The following is a 20048-nucleotide window of genomic DNA, read 5'->3' as shown; positions in this document are numbered from 1 at the left end:
TTTCATAGCGTAGCAGGTCTTACCATTCACCATAGGAATGATTCAAGTGCAACAGTCAAGAGCAAACTTTACCCATGATCTAAGGGCGCTCTCTCGTTTATATTTCAATAATTCTCATTTCGATTTTGAAGGTTAACCACTTTACAATGATTTTGACATACAAAGAAGATAATATACATATTTTTGTATATATAATTATTTTGTTCAGGATTTTAAAACATTCTCCCACGACCCCATTTTCATATCAGGCGACCCCACATGGGGTCAAAACCCCTAGTTTGGGAGCCGCCGGTCTAAGCAAATCTCACACAACAGTGAGTCAGTTTTAAATATTTAATACAATCACACAAGTATATATGTACATGTGACTGTCAAACATACAAGTCAGTCAAAATCGCAACACTGTTTCCTCAAGCAACACCTTTCCAACTGGAAAAGATCAGCGGCCAACAAATGTGTGTTACGGACTCTAACACAAGGCTACATTACAATTGCCAGTAATCCACATGCTTCAGGGGTGTCTTAAAAACAACAGCTGGCAACCCTGCTCAAAAACAAACACATCCTTGCTCCTGGAAAAGCATGCACTCAGATGTAGAATCAGTTTACATACAATAGGCCCTGAGGTGTATATGACAGGTGTGTGTGATCTCTTTACAGACACACACTTGAGGAGTGTGTCCTGCCCTGCAGCTTCCAGCTAGACCGTGATGAGGTCGTCAACTGGCTCAAACAGGAAGTGCCTTCCACTCCGAGCAGGGGAGCTGACTGTGCATGAGCAGTACACTGGCCGCACCTCCGTCCTCACACACCTGGTCTCCCGTGGCAACATATCGCTGCATCTGACGGGGTGTGGCCCAGGGACCACGGCAGATACAAGTGTCACGTGCATACCTCTGCAGGCGTGCACAAAGCCAATGCCATCGTCAGGGTGGAGGGTGAGTCAAGCTGTCAATAGAACAGTAGACACACCCACAGTCCGACTGTCCTAGCTTGTTACAGTTATTCTATCAACGTATGATCAGTTGATGTGTGTATATATAGTACCGGTCAAAGGTTTGGACACACCTACTCATTCAAGGGTTTTTCATTATTTGTACTATTTTCTACATTGTAGAATAATAGTGAAGAAATCAAAACTACAAAATAACACATATGGAATCATGTAGTAACCAAAAAAGTGTTAAACAAATCAAAATAGATTTTATATTTTAGATTCTTCAATGTAGTCACCTTTTGACTTGATGACAGCTTTGCACACTCTTGTTATTCTCTCAACCAGTTTCATGAGGTAGTCACCTGCCTTTCCTGGAGTTTCACAAATCACAACGAAGCGGCCCTCATCCTCACCTACGACAGCCAATCACAGCTCAGTTCTGCCTCAACACCCTGGGAGGCCTGTGCGTGATTGGATGTCCTCAGGCTGCCATTCGGTGACGGATCGCTGCAATTGGTCAACCCAGTCAGTCTGGAACACACAGGGACCTATACCTGTGTTTACTCTTCCCCCCAGCACACACACACAGAACACACCGGGGTCAACATCTCAGCTGTCACTGGTGAGAGAACACTCACACCTACACACACTAACCATACCTACGAGTGTCTGTTAGGGGTATACAGTCTCTGAATATTGCCCGTGTGTCTATTGCCTTTATCTGTTACCCGTGTGCCTGTAACCCGCGCGCGTCTGTTACCTGTGCGCGTCTGTTACCTGCGCGCGTCTGTTACCTGCGCGCGTGTTACCTGCGCGTCTGTTACCTGTGCGCGTCTGTTACCTGCGCATCTGTTACCTGTGCGCATCTGTTACCTGTGCGCGTCTGTTACCTGTGCGCGTCTGTTACCTGTATATCTGTTACCTGTATATCTGTTACCTGTATATCTGTTACCTGTGCGCGTCTGTTACCTGTACATCTGTTACCTGTGCGCGTCTGTTACCTGTACATCTGTTACCTGTACATATGTTACCTGTACATCTGTTACCTGTACATCTGTTACCTGTATATCTGTTACCTGTGCGCGTCTGTTACCTGTATATCTGTTACCTGTATATCTGTTACCTGTGCGCGTCTGTTACCTGTATATCTGTTACCTGTATATCTGTTACCTGTGCGCGTCTGTTACCTGTATATCTGTTACCTGTACATCTGTTACCTGTATATCTGTTACCTGTGCGCGTCTGTTACCTGTACATCTGTTACCTGTGCGCGTCTGTTACCTGTATATCTGTTACCTGTGCGCGTCTGTTAGCTGTGCGCGTCTGTTACCTGTGCGCGTCTGTTACCTGTATATCTGTTACCTGTATATCTGTTACCTGTATATCTGTTACCTGTGCGCGTCTGTTACCTGTGCGCGTCTGTTACCTGTGCGCGTCTGTTACCTGTGCGCGTCTGTTACCTGTGCGCGTCTGTTACCTGTGCATCTGTTACCTGTGCATCTGTTACCTGTGCATCTGTTACCTGTGCATCTGTTACCTGTATATCTGTTACCTGTATATCTGTTACCTGTATATCTGTTACCTGTATATCTGTTACCTGTATATCTGTTACCTGTGCGTCTGTTATATTACTTGCGCGTCTTTTATATTACTTGCGCGTCTGTTATATTACTTGCGCGTCTGTTATATTACTTGCGCGTCTGTTATATTACTTGCGCGTCTGTTATATTACTTGCGCGTCTGTTATATTACTTGTGTGTCTGTTACCTGTGTGTAGGTAAGCGTATGATACATCAACAGGCATCTCGTGGTGGATCTTTGCCATGGTGATAGCAATGCTGACTCTCGCCCTCACAGGAATTCTGGGAAATCTGAAAGTCCGAGGTAAGGAGTATGGGCAGGGGAAAGGGTTAACTATAATAATAAACCTAACATCTGTCTATATTCACAAATGTGTAGTAATACTGAGAGAACTAAGGCTGAATGAGCTTGCAGGTAAAATGACGGTTTAAATACTTCTACATTTACCCTATCTGTACCTGATGTCCCTTTTCCTGTCACCAGGTAACCAGTCCAAGCCCAGAAAGAGACCAGAGGAAACCAGTGAGATGAAGCCAGTGAAAGGTAAGTCACAGTCCAGCCTTACTGTGGAGTGTATGTGTAGTATCCAGGACAGACCATCAACTAACTGTAGTATCCAGGACAGACCATCAACTAACTGTAGTATCCAGGACAGACCCTCAACTAACTGTAGTATCCAGGACAGACCCTCAACCAACTGTAGTATCCAGGACAGACCCTCAACAATAGTATCTAGGACAGACCATCAACTAACTGTAGTATCCAGGACAGGCCATCAACTAACTGTAGTATGCAGGACAGGCCATCAACTAACTGTAGTATCCAGGACAGACCATCAACTAACTGTAGTATCCAGGACAGACCATCAACTAACTGTAGTGTCTAGGACAGACCATCAACTAACTGTAGTATCCAGGACAGACCATCAACTAACTGTAGTATCCAGGACAGACCATCAACTAACTGTAGTGTCTAGGACAGACCCTCAACAATAGTGTCTAGGACAGACCCTCAACTAACTGTAGTATCCAGGACAGACCATCAACTAACTGTAGTATCCAGGACAGACCATCAACTAACTGTAGTATCCAGGACAGACCATCAACTAACTGTAGTGTCCAGGACAGACCATCAACTAACTGTAGTATCCAGGACAGACCATCAACTAACTGTAGTGTCTAGGACAGACCATCAACTAACTGTAGTGTCTAGGACAGACCATCAACTAACTGTAGTGTCCAGGACAGACCATCAACTAACTGTAGTGTCCAGGACAGACCATCAACTAACTGTAGTGTCTAGGACAGACCCTCAACTAACTGTAGTATCCAGGACAGACCCTCAACTAACTGTAGTATCCAGGACAGACCATCAACTAACTGTAGTATCCAGGACAGACCATCAACTAACTGTAGTATCCAGGACAGACCATCAACTAACTGTAGTATCCAGGACAGACCATCAACTAACTGTAGTATCCAGGACAGACCATCAACTAACTGTAGTGTCCAGGACAGACCATCAACTAACTGTAGTATCCAGGACAGACCATCAACTAACTGTAGTATCCAGGACAGACCAACTAACTGTAGTATCCAGGACAGACCATCAACTAACTGTAGTGTCTAGGACAGACCCTCAACAATAGTTACTCACCATCAGCTGGCCTGAAAGTGATCCACAGTTACAGCAGTGAACTGTTATATTTAGGACACATAACTGCATGGGACTTCCTTCACCTGGAGTTTGCTGATATTGGCCTTTTAGAGTTTCTGTTTTTACCTACCTGTGGTGAGAAGTATGTCAAAACTACCCCAGGATACGTTTGACTAAAATGAATCAAAATGAATGAATGTTGAAGAAAGAACATTAATTATATCCAGGAATTAGTTGGCAAGACTTAGTCTTTTCTAATCGTTTGGCTCCGAACAGAAGCATTATTTTTGTTGTTGGTCCATTTCACTGTTCCGACCAGCTAAATAAAGTTCTGAACCGGTTCAAACCCTAAAAAGTAACGGTTTATTTAGTTTCTTTCATTTTTAAAACCTCTGAAATCAGTTTTTTTTACATTTAGCTGAACATGAAATGACTTCACCAATCAGTGAGGAAAGAGCAGCTTGCTATGGAGCGGGCAAGCGATAGTTACATGAAGCTTGGATTGAAGCGCTGGACATCTTGTTATGACATGCATTATCTGAATTAGACCCACAGAATTATACCTACATAGGAGTGGCATATATGAAGGAACTTTTAATGTCTTTGAACTTGGCTTAACGTTGATGCTAGCTAGCTTGTATGCAGAGCGGCACAAGAATTCAAGTCTTGCAGTACGGACCTTTTGCTTTAACACAGTCGCTGCCTTGTCATAAATACCAAGCTCAGTCGCACTTCACAAGGGGGGAAGGGGTCATTTGTCTAGGGCAGAAAGTCCATATCCACTCTGTAAATGTTTCACAATGCGCTAATCTTTGCCCTACATCTATTCGGCAAATACTAAAAGCACTTGTGTAAGGAGCAGCACACTCCTCACTTCACAACCTGGATGGATACACTTTTTAGCAATAATCAGCAACAAAACTGTAATGACAAGCACAGGATACTTTACAATCCTTTAAGAGGGAGAGGAGCTCGTTTCCACAACAATAACCCTGTGGTCTGGTCTCCGTGGAGATGGCCTGGGGTCTGGTTTCCATGACATTAAGGGGTCTGTTGTCAGTGGTGATTCTACTGTGGACTGTCACATTCACAGATGGGAGAGGTGAGTGACAACCATCGTCTTAGTTCATCCGTCTTTGAATTATAGTTTTACCTAGATTTGAACCAGGTACTGCAGTGACACCTCTTGCAGCGATAGGCAGTGTCTTAGACCACTGCACCACTCGGGAGCCACTCTTTACCTTCTGTGTGACTCAAAATATTACATTCCAAAATATCTCCAACAAATGTAAGATCTTAATTTGATCACTCTTTTGTTGCTGTGAATTTTCCTGCACAGTAGGAAAAGCAAAGTTCTAGTGTATTCAAGTTTAAAGGCTTCTAAAGAATGTGATTTCCACTTTAAAATGGCAGACTTGATTTGCCCTAACGAAAAATGTATCAATGTATTAATGTATCATGTCCATGAATTACAATCCACATCATAATTCACATTTCCTGTTGCTGAGTAAGTGCTGAGCTAGCATCAGCTGGGAGGAGGGAAGTTGTTATCACACAGGACTGACAGGGTTTTACTGATATCAACTCACTGGAATCACCTCATATCAGTTTAACTGTAAAACACGCTTCTCTGAAACATGAATGACTTACTTCAAGAGCAGACCTGTTGTGAGTAGTTCTCTTTGTCCACTTCCACCCTAAGTCAAAGTGATATACAGATGAATCATCATGTGATCATATGATTGACAATGAGGTCTCAAGAAAGTCTCCCTGTGAATATGTTTGAACAACTAATGGAAGATCAGTGATTCAACTTAACAGACAGGACAGGCTAAGATGGTTCAACAATGTAAATGATTGCTGAATGGGTGTGTAGTATGATTAGAGGCATGAAGGAAGTGTAGTCATTCAGGTCTGACCGGAGTCTTTACTTTAGATTGTAATTTTAGTTAGAGGTTAGGTGCTGTGGGTGTGGAGGGGGGCGGGTGGAGGACCGAGGAGGACCACAATGAGAGATTAGACAGGTTAATATTAACAATAATAACAGGTTACTCACCAAGGTATCTGACTATTGGGGAGTATAAGAGTCTGTATATCAATCCCTTCTTGTCCAGATGCTTCTTAACGTGTGTGTTTATTCACTTGCAGACATCGATGTAACCTGTGTGTTCTCAGAGGATTGTGTCCTGCCCTGCAGCTTCCAGCGTGGCAGTGAGGAAGTCATCCACTGGCTGAAACCAGAAGACAAGGACCTGACCGTCCACTCCTACTACTACAGTACAGATCAGCTCAAACAGCAGAGCCAGCCTTACAGAGGGAGAACAGCCCTGTTCAATGACCAGATCCCCAAAGGAAACGCTTCACTACTGCTGAGAGGGATCACACTCCAGGACCAGGGCAGATACAAGTGTTACACCAGCACTATTAAAGGCAACAAGGAGTCCTGCGTTAACATAGCAGTGGAGGGTACGGAATGTCTGTCTGTCTGTCTATGATGATCACTTCATGGCTGCTCCATGTGTAATGTCTACTTTGTTGCAGCTCCAGTCCGCTTGGTGGACATACAGTTATCAGATGACATCATCACCTGCAGTTCTACAGGTATCTACCCCGAGCCTAAACTCACCTGGTCCACTGACCCCCCCTCTGACCTTTCATTTGACCCTGGAACCATCCAGAACTCCACCAGCATCAAGGTGGATGACCGGGGCCTCTATGACATCACCAGCACAAAACAGTTTAGCAGAGACCGAACCAACATCTGTACCGTGACCTCTGGGACAGTAGAAAGGACAGCAACCCTGAAACAGCAAGGTAATCAATTAATCAACCTATTAATCAATCAATTCATACATCAATGAATAAATACATCAATATATTTATCTGCCTGCAAACTGTACAAAAACAAGACATCATTGTGAGATAAAATACACAAAGATCAAGCTAAAAAGGCTGTTTCTCATGACATCATTTCAGATCCGGTCCAGGGTTCTCCAAGCAGTGAGGTGTCCATCCTCTGCAGTGTCTCTCAGTCTGACCTCCTGACCTTTGACCTCACCTGGAGGTTCAAACAGACAGACACCATCCTCACCTCCAGCTACACCAATGGCACACCTCAGATGCAGGTTGATGACCAGTGGAAGGAGCAGGTTCAGAGTTTGTCTGACTCTGGCAGCCTTCAGCTCCACAAGTTAACCATGGTCCACCAGGGGACCTACAGCTGTGAACTCTCTACTGCCAGAGATACACACCTGATCCTCACCTACCTGCAGATCACACCTGATAAACTATCTGATGGTACAAAGTTTACTTTTACTGTTTCCCCTCACTGTAAGTCACAGGATCACATTAAACAATACAACTGATACTCTGTATTTTCTCCTTCAGTTTCAGATGGACTGAGTCCAGGTTCAATCACTGGTATAGCAGCAGCAATTATAGCAGCAGCAATTATAGCAGCAGCAGTGATATGTTTCAGGCTGAGAGGTAAGTTATGATGATGACATCATAATCTGTTGAACCATTTAACACAACCACCTCCTGATGAACAGAGAGGAGGGTTACATTGGTGGCTTTTAATGAACAGCATTGAGTTTCTGCTATTTTACTGCCTCCCATCTCGTAGCATTCTGCCCCCAATGCAGAAGTTCTGTCCCCAATTCTGCAGGTAGACGTCCACGGAATATTCATGTCCTTATGGTTACATTTATTTACTCATACTAGCTGTTTGTGTGTCTGAATCCTGCTAACTCACCCTAAACTCACCTATCCCCCTCCAGCAAATACAAATGGTCCAAATGAAAACGGTCAGAGTGGAATACCACTTCAGAATGGAGAAGAAAGAGAGGAAGACATAGAAAGACAAGAACAAGGTCAAGGAGAAGACGGATCAGCCACATCAACCATACTAATGCCTCAGACAGAAGGAGATAACATTGACCAAGGGGAGGACAAAGAGGAAAGGTGACAATTAGATAATTGTCCAATTGCATATAGGCAATGCTAACACTTTCACCAACAAAAGGCAAGGTGTAGCTATAATCATATTGCTTACACACCTGTCCAGTCCTTTCAGATCTCCATGAAGTGGCTAGCCGGGGGGTAGTGGCTAGCCGGGGGGTAGTGGCTAGCCGGGGGGTAGTGGCTAGGGGTTGTTTCTGGACCAAACCCATCTTTGACATCAAAAAACAATGTTTTGCAAGTAAAATGTGAAATTACCAATGTGTATCTCCTGTATCAGGTATTGTTACTACTCAGTGACAGTATGTCATTCACCATCTTTGTGTCTTGGAGAGGCCCGTCATCCTCAACACACACTGAATGGACAGGAAAGGACCTGTTTCACCATCAGAAGTAACTTGCTGGCATGTTAATCAATCAATTACAATACATTATTAGGAGAAATAGTTGATTGATTGCGGGACATAGTTTTTAAAGTTTCAGTTTATTTTATTGTGTGTGTGAATTAATTTTGTTATAGCAGGAGGAAGTAGCTACACTGAGTATATCTACTGTAGCATCACACCCTCACCTTGATGAATGCAAGTGATCTTTACCTGTATGTAACATGATCCCTCTGGAAGTCCCAGACTCTCTCTGAAGAGAGAGGAGCTATAGTAGCAGGAACAATAAGTTACCTGAAACAGAATGGGAAGCTGTGATGATAACAACCATAGTCAGCCTCTATTGAGCCAATTAACACACCATAATTCTTATACATTTAGTAGAGAACGGTAGTGACTATTGGTTTTGATTGGGTTATACAACCTTCCCATAAAGTCTCCCACAGGTTTCCTCATGGATCTATCCAGTCATGTTCTCAATTTGTTCAGAGAACGTTAAGAAACAACATTCTTCTGTGGCAATTTCAGTACTTCAGCATAACATTTACTACAGGATTCCTTATGGTTCTATTTAAAGTCATGTTCTCAGAACATTAAGAAATCTTGCCATAAAAACTGAAAAAACATTAAACATTCAAAGAATGTTATTTAAAAACACATACATTCTGTTCTCAGCATCAACAAAACTCTTCTCTATCTTGTTAAGTGTGTTGGCTGCGCCCACTAATTGGCCACACCTGATCTTAATGAGTGCTTGTTTCCTTTGAAATAGGGTCTGTTTGAATAGACTAAAATGAACAGCTTTGTATGAGTTAAAAAAAACAGCATGGTAGCTCCATCCTGGTGGCTCAGTGGAATAATTCCATGGATAGAGAGCAGAAGATCATCAGGTTGAATCTCATTGATGCCATGCCACAATAAAAAATCTGTGTGTTCCCATGATAAATGCATTTCCATGGGTCTTGTCTTCAAATAACCTACTATTTCTGATCTCAGAATGTTAATAAAACTTTTAGGGAACCATAGAAAAATGTTCTCAGAATCTCCCTGGAAACTAAAAAAATATGTTCCAAGAACAGGCACATTTTTTACTTCCATTCTCAGAACGTTTAATAACTTCCTGTTTTAACGTTTAGGAAACTTTTGGTTTTATTACCAGAACCAATGGGAAACCAAAAACGTAGGTTCCCACAACTTCCAATGAACCAAATATGCTATCTGGGCTAATAGCGATAGCAGCAATACAGTAGCAATGCCTTATTCACAGTGGACGTCGCACAAGGCAGATATTTTCTTTCTGTTGGTTGATTTGGTTATCTGTGAATGTTTGTTGTCCTTACGTTTTGATATTGACGAGAAAAGTACTGCCATAATAGCACTGGAACATTCCACATTATACTGTGAACATTAAATACATTCACTTTACTAGTCTTTGTTTGCTTCTGCTTCATGTTGCCTGCTCAACCCCAAACCAAACCTCTGTTTTACACCTCATAACATTTGGATCAGTGAGTCAATAATAGTCAATAATGCCTGGTCTTTGAAAGCTGTCTGGTGCATTACAGAGTCTGAATGACATTATAGGGTGTGTGTGTGGTATCAGAGGCCATTGGTGGTTACTACACAGGCCGAATAGGGAGTGCTATATGGACACTTGAGGGGTGTGGTCCCCTCAGAACCATGGGTACTTTGGTCCATATCCCTTCGGCTGTTTAGGATAGGGGGCAGTAGTTTCACGTTCGGATGAAAAATGTGCCCAAATTAAACTGCCTCCTACACAGACTCAGAAGGTAGGATATGCATATTATTAGTAGATTTGGTTAGAAAACACTGAAGTTTCTAAAACTGTTTGAATGATGTCTGTGAGTATAACAGAACTCATATGGCAGGCAAAAACCTGAGAAACATCCAACCAGGCAGTGGGAAATCTGAGAATTGTAGTTCTTCTTTTGAATCCCTATTGAAACTACAGTGTCTCTGGGGTCACGTTGCACTTCCTAAGGCTTCCATTGGCTGTCAACAGTTACTGGGCAGAAAATAGGAGCTCAGTCAATCAGTGGCCTGTCTGAGGACAAAGGACTTGGTTATGTGCGAGCCTGCCGTTCCTTTTTCTTCTTGAATGAATACGCTGTTGTCCAGTTGGAATATTGACGTTTTATGTTAAAAAGACCCTAAGGATTGATTGTAAATAACGTTTGACATGTTTCTACGAACGGTAATGGAACATTTTGACTTTTCGTGTCTGGATTTACGCTCACGCGTTATGCCTTTGGATAGTGATCTGAACGCACGAACAAAACTGAGGTATTTGGACATAAATATGGAGTATTTCAAACAAAAACATTTCTTGTGGAAGTAGGAGCCACGGGAGTGCATTCTGACGAAGATCAGCAAAGGTAAGGGAAGATTTATAATACTAATTCTGAGTTTTATTGATGCCATGACTTGGTGGGTAACGATATAGCTTGCTTTGATGGTTAAGCTACGTTCTCAGAATATTGAAAAATGTGCTTTCGCCGAAAAGCTATTTTAAAATCTGACACAGCGGTTGCATTAAGGAGTAGTATATCTATAATTCTTTCAATAACTGTTGTAAAGTTTATCAACGTTTATGATGAGTATTTTTGTAAATTGATGTGCTCGTTCACCGGCAGTTTTGGGTGGCAATACATTTTCTGAACATCACGCGCCAATGTAAAATGGGGTTTATGGATATAAATATGAACTTTATCTAACAAAACATACATGTATTGTCTAACAATGAGTCCTGGGAGTGTCATCTGATGACGATCGGCAAAAGTTAGTAATTCATTTTAGCTGCATTTGTGGTTTTTGTGATGCCTCTCCTTACTTGCAAAATGGCTGTTTGGCTTTTCTTGTTTAGGTGATGTGCTAACATAATCTAATGTTTTGCTTTCGCCGTAAAGCCTTTTTGAAATCGGACACTGTGGTTAGATTAACCTCTCTCGGGTATGTGGGACGTAATCGTCCCACCTAGTCAACAGCCAGTGGAATCGAGTGGCGCGAAATTCAAAAACCTTAAAAATGCTATAACTTCAATTTCTCAAACATATTACTATTTTACACCATTTTAAAGACAAGACTCTCGTTAATCTAACCACATTGTCCGATTTCAAAAAGGCTTTACAACGAAAGCAAAACATTAGATTATGTCAGGAGAGTACCCAGCCAGAAATAATCACACACCCATTTTTCAAGCTAGCATATGTCACAAAAACCAAAACCACAGCTAAATGCAGCACTAACCTTTGATGATCTTCATCAGATGACACTCCTAGGACATTATGTTATACAATACATGCACGTTTTGTTCAATCAAGTTCATATTTATATCAAAAAACAGCTTTTTACATTCGCATGTGATGTTCAGAACTAGCAAACATACCGAAAACTTCCGGTGAATTTACTAAATTACTCACGATAAACGTTCACAAAAAAAAATATTTTAAGAATTATAGATACAGAACTCCTTTATGCAATCGCGGTGTCAGATTTTAAAATAGCTTTTCGGCAAAAGCACATTTTGCAATATTCTGAGTAGATAGCTCGCCATCACGGGCTAGCTAATTTGACACCCACCAAGTTTGGCGTAAACTAAACTCAGAATTACTATAAGAAAAATTGGATTACCTTTGCTGTTCTTCGTCAGAATGCACTCCCAGGACTTCTACTTCAACCACAAATGTTGTTTTGGTTCAAAATAATCCATAGTTATGTTCAAATATCCTCGTTTGTCCATGCGTTCAGGTCCCTATCCGAACGGTGACGCGCAGACGCATGTCGTGACAAAAAATGTCAAAATATTCCATTACCGTAATTCGAAGCATGTCAAATGCTGTTTAAAATTTTTCTCGTAAAATAGCGATAATATTCCGACCGGGAGACGTTGTTTTCGTTCAAAGACTGAAAGAAGAAAATGGAGTCTTCACATGCACGTGCACACCCGTGTCATTGTTCTCAGATCGACCACTTTCCAAATGCGCTACTGTTTTTCGCCCAGGTACTGCAGAGTCATCATTCCCCGTTCTGGCGCCTTCTGAGAGCCTATGGGAGCCTTAGAAAATGTCACGTTACAGCAGAGATCCTCTGTTTTCGATAAAGAGGCTATAGAAGGCCAAGAAATGGTCAGAGAGGGCACTTCCTGTATAGAATCTTCTCAGGTTTTGGCCTGCCATATGAGTTCTGTTATACTCACAGACACCATTCAAACAGTTTTAGAAACTTTAGGGTGTTTTCTATCCATATCAAACAATTATATGCATATTCTAGTTTCTGGGCAGGAGTAATATCCAGATTAAATCTGGTACGTTTTTTATCCGGACGTGAAAATACTGCCCCCTACCCAAGAGAGGTTAACGAGAATCTTATCTTTAAAATTATGTATAATACTTGTATGTGTGAGAAATTTTAATTATGAGATTTTTGTTTTTTGAATTTGGTGCTGTGCTATTTCACTGGCTGTTGTCAAATCAATCCCGCTAACGGGATTCGCGTGTTAAGTGGTCACTAAGAGGTTAACATTTGGATAAGTGAGTCAATAGTAGTCAATAATGCCTGGTCTTTGAAAGCTTTCTGGTGCTGTTACGTTCCCCAGTTTCTGTGTTGTGGTTTATATATTTTCATGTATGTATTTAATGAAATGGCTTCCTGACATTCTTCAAGCAGCTGATTGCTAATTGGAGAGCTGTATCCCATTAGACTCCTTCTCCAGCTATATAAACCAGTGTTCTGTTGATCAGAAAGAGCGAGATGATTGCTGAGAGAGAAGGCTGATGGTTAATTCTGTGTTGTTCAGAGTTTACTTAAGTATTGTGTAGCTGCTGATTTGAGGAATGTGTGTGCGCCAATAGAGCTGTGGTTTTGATTATTGGAATTGCTTACCGTAATTTCCGGACAATTAAGCGCACCTGAATATAAGACACACCCACTGAATTTAAAAAATATATATTATTTTGAACATAAATAAGCTGCACATGTCTATAAGCCGCAGGTGCCTACCGGTACATTGAAACAAATGAACTTTACACAGGCTTTAATGAAACACGGCTTGTAACAAAAAATGTGCAGTAAGCTTTAGTTGTCTTTTTGCACTGAATCAATTCCTCACGCTGCTGTTTCCAACGTCTTATCATCGACTCATTAAAACCAAGCTCCCGTGCAGCAGTTCCATTTCCTTTGCCATGATGAGGGTGACAAAATGACTACCATAATCAGAATGATGGGAAGTTTGAGAGCGCTCGATTTAATCTAAACAGTAAACAAAAAAGTTGTTTGACTCTAACCCGTTCGGCAATTTCCCCCAAAAAAATTGAAAGCGGGAAAAATCCATATATTAGCCGCGTCATTGTTTAAGCCACGAGGTTCAAAGCCTGGGAAAAAAGTTGCGGCTTATAGTCCGGAATTTACGGTACTTACATTTGTGATATTATGTTTCATTTGTTGCCAGGGGGGAAGGGGAAGGCACCTAGGGAGTGCTTAGGAAACAGGCCCGCGGGCATACATTACCCGTAGTAGTTTACTGTCTATGCACACTAGGAAAGAGCTGGGCGTACCGTCCCCTGTATTTTGGTTAGTGCACCAGGTGGTGCTAGTTAGGTAAGTAGTGGGTAGGCAGGTAAGGTAGGAGAGGGGGCTTTGATATTTACTTTCAAACAGCAGAGCCAGCATTACAGGATGACAAAAGGCAGAGAATACCATTTACAGGGAATTTATTCCTTCGCACGGTAAGTTTGGGGAAAAGGGGAAACTTACCGTGCGAAGGAATAAATTCCCTGTAAACGGTATTCTCTGCTTTTTGTCATCCTTACTCACACCTACAGTCCATACCGCTTTCACACCACGGAGAGTTGAGTTGTAGCAGGGTGTGGCGTTCCCTCTTCCGAGAGGCGTGCGTAACAGGTGCATTACAGAGTCTGAATGACATTCCATGGACATTATAGGGTGTGTGTGGTGTATCAGAGGCCATTGAGCCCCTACATCATACTGTGTTGTGATGACAAACTGAAAGGCAGCACATTACATTACACACCGGGTCCTCCTACACCACAGGAGTGTGTTTTCAGACCCATTTCACTCTACATGATGATTATTACCACACAGGAGAAACCTGTCCACAGCCACACAGTACTGATATATTAACACACACTACACACACGCCATAAGACTAAATAGCTAACAAAATGGCTACACTGACTATCTGCATTGACCCTTTTATTTTGCACTGATTATTACAGGACTCAACACCCTCTCTCTCTCTCACACACACACACACACACACACATCCAATCATCATATAAGCTGCTGCTACTCCTGAGGCCAAGTCACCTTACCCCTATACATATCTACCCCTACCACTGCAGTATCCCTGCACATTGTAAATATGGTATTGGAACTGACCGTGTATATACTGTAGCTTGTATACTTTCTCATGTTCTTCTTATTTCTATTTCTCATGTGTTTTTGGTCTACTTTACTTTATTTTATGGTACTATACTGTATATTGATATTGATTACGTTATTATTGGGAAAAGAGCTGGCAAGAAAGGTATTGCACTGTACTGGTGCACGTGACAAAAACTTGACACTTAAAATATTAGCATGTTGAAACAGTGCAAAGATACTAAACCAAAGCATGTGGATATCATGAGGTGAATGCACCAATTTGTAAGTCGCTCTGGATAAGAGTGTCTGCTAAATGACGTAAATGTAAAATGCATGAATTGCTGTCATACCTTGTCCATAGACTATTTACAGGTTAAAGAAACCAATTTGTCATTTGGGTGAACTATCCCTTTAACTTGGTCTACCAATGGCACTGCTCTTGAAGAGTGAAACTAGGCTGACTCCTAAGGATTGTACATTCACATACCAGTCACATACCAACACAAAACCGGAATGGGCACTTTACTCTGACAAACTGGACTTGGTGAAGAGTGACAGCACAGCTACTAGATTCTGACAGAGAGGAGTCAGTATCCACGACGATAACACTGTGGTCTGGTCTCTGTGGAGATGGCCTGGGGACTGGTTTCCATGACATTAAGGGGTCTGATGGTGATTCTGCTGTGGACTGTCACATCCACAGATGGGGGAGGTGAGTAACAACCATCATCATTCTGTCTTAGTTCATCTGTCTTTACCTTCTGTCTGTCTCAAAATATTCCATTCCAAAAGAAGTCCTACGTAGTCCTAGTCCCTAGACACACCTTAGGCTCTAGTGTAGTATGAGCATTTAATAGGTGTAAGCAATGTGGTGAAACCTCTACCTAACCAGATTACAATAGCAGACTCCAATTCATATGAAAAATACCATATAACTGTAAAACAAGTTTCTCTGAAACATGAATTACTGTAGATCATAAACATGGTCATTACAGAAGACTGACAAATTAATTCAAGAGCAGACTTTTCCTGTTGTGCGTACTGATCTTTGGCCACTTCCACCCTAAGTCAAAGTGTTGAACACTGAGTATACCAATTTGGGCAGTAAACCAGCATTCTGATCTCAGAACAGCCTCAATTCATTGGGGCATGGACTCTACAACGGGTCAAAAGCATTCCAAAGGGATGATGGCCCATGTTGACACCAATGCTTCCCACAGTTCTGTCAAGTTGGCTGGATGTCCTTTGGGTGGTGAACCATTCTTGAAACACACGGGAAACTGTTGAGCGTGAACAACCCAGCCGCTTTGAAGTTATTGACACAAACCGATGCGCCTGGAATCTACTACCATACCTTGTTCAAAGGCACTTACATCTTTTGTCTTGCCCATTCACCCTCTGAATGTAAAACATAAATAATCCATTTATCAATTGTTTCAAGGCTAAAAAAATCCTTCTTTAACCTTTCTCCTCCCCTTCATCTACACTGATTGAAGTTGATTTAACAAGTGACATCAATAAGTGATCAATAAGCCTTCATCAATAAACTGACCAGTATTCACCTGGTCAGTCTATGACATGGAAAGAACAGGTGTCCTTAATGTTTCATATACACAGTGTGTATGATTCATCATGTGATTGACTATGAGGTCTCATCAACGTCTCTCTGTGATTGTTTGAACAACTAATGGAAGATCAGTGATTCAACTTAACAGACAGGACAGGCTAAGATGGTTCAACAATGTAAATGATTGCTGAATGGGTGTGTAGTATGATTAGAGGCATGAAGGAAGTGTAGTCATTCAGGTCTGACCAGAGTCTTTACTTTAGATTGTGATTTTAGTTAGAGGTTAGGTGCTGTCGGTGTGGAGGGGGGCGGGTGGAGGACCGAGGAAGACCACAATGAGAGATTAGACTCAGGTTAATATTAATAATAATAACAGCTTAATAACACTCTGATATAAACAAAGGGCCTACTCAATTTACCAAGGTATCTGACTATTGGGGAGTATAGGAGTCTGTATATGAATCCCTTCTTGTCCAGATGCTTATTAACCTGTGTGTTTATTTACTTGCAGACGTCCATGTAACCTGTGTGTTCTCAGAGGATTGTGTCCTGCCCTGCAGCTTCCAGCCTGGCAATGAGGAAGTCATCCACTGGCTGCAACCAGAAGACAAGGACCTGACCGTCCACTCCTACTACTACAGTACAGATCAGCTCAAACAGCAGAGCCAGCCTTACAGAGGGAGAACAGCCCTGTTCAATGACCAGATCCCCAAAGGAAACGCTTCACTACTGCTGAGAGGGATCACACTCCAGGACCAGGGCAGATACAAGTGTTACACCAGCACTATTAAAGGCAACAAGGAGTCCTGCGTTAACATAGCAGTGGAGGGTACGGAATGTCTGTCTGTCTGTCTATGATGATCACTTCATGGCTGCTCCATGTGTAATGTCTACTTTGTTGCAGCTCCAGTCCGCTTGGTGGACATACAGTTATCAGATGACATCATCACCTGCAGTTCTACAGGTATCTACCCCGAGCCTAAACTCACCTGGTCCACTGACCCCCCCTCTGACCTTTCATTTGACCCTGGAACCATCCAGAACTCCACCAGCATCAAGGTGGATGACCGGGGCCTCTATGACATCACCAGCACAAAACAGTTTAGCAGAGACCGAACCAACATCTGTACCGTGACCTCTGGGACAGTAGAAAGGACAACAACCCTGAAACAGCAAGGTAATCAATTAATCAACCTATTAATCAATCAATTCATACATCAATGAATAAATTCATCAATATATTTATCTGCCTGCAAACTGTACAAAAACAAGACATCATTGTGAGATAAAATACACAAAGATCAAGCTAAAAAGGCTGTTTCTCATGACATAATTTCAGATCTGGTCCAGGGTTCTCCAAGCAGTGAGGTGTCCATCCTCTGCAGTGTCTCTCAGTCTGACCTCCTGACCTTTGACCTCACCTGGAGGTTCAAACAGACAGACACCATCCTCACCTCCAGCTACACCAATGGCAAACCTCAGATGCAGGTTGACGACCAGTGGAAGGAGCAGGTTCAGAGTTTGTCTGACTCTGGCAGCCTTAAGCTCCACAAGTTAACCATGGTCCACCAGGGGACCTACAGCTGTGAACTCTCTACTGCCAGAGATACACACCTGATCCTCACCTACCTGCAGATCACACCTGGTCAACAATCAAGAGGTAAAAGTTTCCTTTTACTGTTTCTCCTCACTGTAAGTCACAGGATCACATTCAACAAAAAAACTGCTCATCTTTATTTTCCAGGTAGAATTGCTGTTATAGTGGCATCAGCAGCAGCAGTGATTATAGCAGTAGTGATATGTTCCTTGCTGAAAGGTAAGTTACGATGATGACATCATAATCTGTTGAACCATTTAAACACCGCCACGTCCTGGCCATAGAGCCATACGGTTCAATCGCAGGTATAATAATAGCAGCAGCAGCGGTGATTGTAGCAGCAGTGATATATTACCTGCTGAGAGGTAAGTTATGATGATGACATCATAATCTGTTGAACCATTTAACACAACCACCTCCTGATGAACAGAGAGGAGGGTTACATTGGTGGCTTTTAATGAACAGCTTTCAGTTTCTGCCATTTTACTGCCTCCCATCTCGTAGCATTCTGCCCCCAATGCAGAAGTTCTGTCCCCAATTCTGCAGGTAGACGTCCACGGAATATTCATGTCCTTATGGTTACATTTATTAACTCATACTAGCTGTTTGTGTGTCTGAATCCTGCTAACTCACCCTAAACTCACCTATCCCCCTCCAGCAAATACAAATGGTCCAAATGAAAACGGTCAGAGTGGAATACCACTTCAGAATGGAGAAGAAAGAGAGGAAGACATAGAAAGACAAGAACAAGGTCAAGGAGAAGAGGGATCAGCCACATCAACCATACTAATGCCTCAGACAGAAGGAGATAACATTGACTAAGGGGAGGACAAAGAGGAAAGGTGACAATTAGATAATTGTCCAATTGCATATAGGCAATGCTAACACTTTCACCAACAAAAGGCAAGGTGTAGCTATAATCATATTGCTTACACACCTGTCCACTCCTTTCAGATCTCCATGAAGTGGCTAGCCGGGGGGTAGTGGCTAGCCGGGGGGTAGTGGCTAGGGGTTGTTTCTGGAACAAACCCATCTTTGACATCAAAAAACAATGTTTTGCAAGTAAAATGTGAAATTACCAATGTGTATCTCCTGTATCAGGTATTGTTGAGACTTCTAGCTCACTCAGGAAAATAAAAAATATATATAACCTGACCTGTGGTCTATATATATATATATAGATAAAAGATTAGCAAATGGGTCTGATGTGTTCAATTAAATGGGGAACGAGTGATTTCTTTAAGTTTCTTAGATGCTCAGATATGTTACGTTATGTGCGCATGCGCAGCTTCACTAGAGACTTAAATTACAACACCTGGTAATCACTTCACCGCAGACAATCATCAGGAGCACACAGCCCGTTGGTATGTAACTGCGAACTACTCAGTCTAGCATTAATGTTTAAGTCACTTATATGTTTGTGCACTGAAAGTTTACCTCACTGTGTCGGTGTTAGTTGGCCGGAAGTAACTTGTAGCTCGCTGGGTGCGGTAGCTCAGCGACCCAGATGCTATATAGCATTAGGCTATTATTATCACCCATTTGCATTGTGCTGATTGTTCGGAGCACTCTGCTGGTTTCTGGTAGCGGTGGTGATAGCGGTGGTTTGGTTCGGTGATCCATGGTGGAGTGCCGCATTATGTTGCGTTTGTGCGTGTGTAAATCCTTTGGACGATGCATGCGGTGGCATGGGTTCTGTGTCCTGTGACAGCGTCCATAGCAACCTGTGACGGCAGTCACTGTGCGCATGCTCCTCTGGCGCTGGGCATTCTGGGTGATGTAGTCGGTGCTGTTTCAAGCCAGATTCGCCACATTTTTGATGGTGTTGCAGTCTTATTTGATTTATTATTTACATTATGATTAGATTACTTGAATAATATCTGAATAATATATTGTCATTTTGTTTGTATTTCAGGTTTATGACCTGTGGTCATTTGATTTAAAATAAAATTAAGGACAAAACGA

The 20048-nt window shown here is 42.2% G+C and overlaps 2 protein-coding genes across 4 annotated transcripts in view; both read left to right on the top strand.

Moving 5' to 3' along the window:
- The window catches only part of LOC106594497 (HERV-H LTR-associating protein 2), a 27258-nt gene extending 7210 nt beyond the window's left edge, over positions 1–20048 (top strand). Inside the window, exons 3-7 of one of the 2 annotated variants that reach the window (XM_082970779.1) lie at positions 16998–17315; positions 17391–17663; positions 17826–18146; positions 18231–18302; positions 18742–20048. In XM_082970779.1, coding sequence (XP_082826905.1) covers positions 16998–17315; positions 17391–17663; positions 17826–18146; positions 18231–18302; positions 18742–18905 — 1148 coding nt within the window. In that variant the 3' untranslated portion in view covers positions 18906–20048. Of the gene's footprint in view, positions 1–15005; positions 15632–16997; positions 17316–17390; positions 17664–17825; positions 18303–18741 lie in introns of those variants that run through there. The other variant, XM_082970778.1, reaches the window with a different exon arrangement.
- Positions 4966–9942, top strand: LOC123731531 (CD276 antigen). Of its 2 annotated transcripts, none has more exons than XM_045710588.2 (6): positions 4966–5276; positions 6323–6640; positions 6716–6988; positions 7151–7471; positions 7562–7660; positions 7954–9942. In XM_045710588.2, the coding sequence occupies exons 1-6, from the start codon at positions 5189–5191 to the stop codon at positions 8139–8141; spliced, it is 1287 nt and encodes a 428-aa protein (XP_045566544.2). In that variant the 5' UTR covers positions 4966–5188; the 3' UTR covers positions 8142–9942. The 2 variants fall into 2 exon arrangements, with proteins under 2 accessions (XP_045566544.2, XP_045566545.2); XM_045710589.2 differs by having other exon boundaries at positions 4990–5276; positions 6350–6640.

The sequence above is a fragment of the Salmo salar genome, chromosome 29, assembly GCF_965601325.2.
Source record: "Salmo salar chromosome 29, fSalSal1, whole genome shotgun sequence".
Classification (NCBI taxonomy): Eukaryota; Metazoa; Chordata; class Actinopteri; order Salmoniformes; family Salmonidae; genus Salmo; species Salmo salar.
Note: the sequence above shows the minus strand (reverse complement) of the source record. Positions and strands in the feature narration are given on the sequence as shown.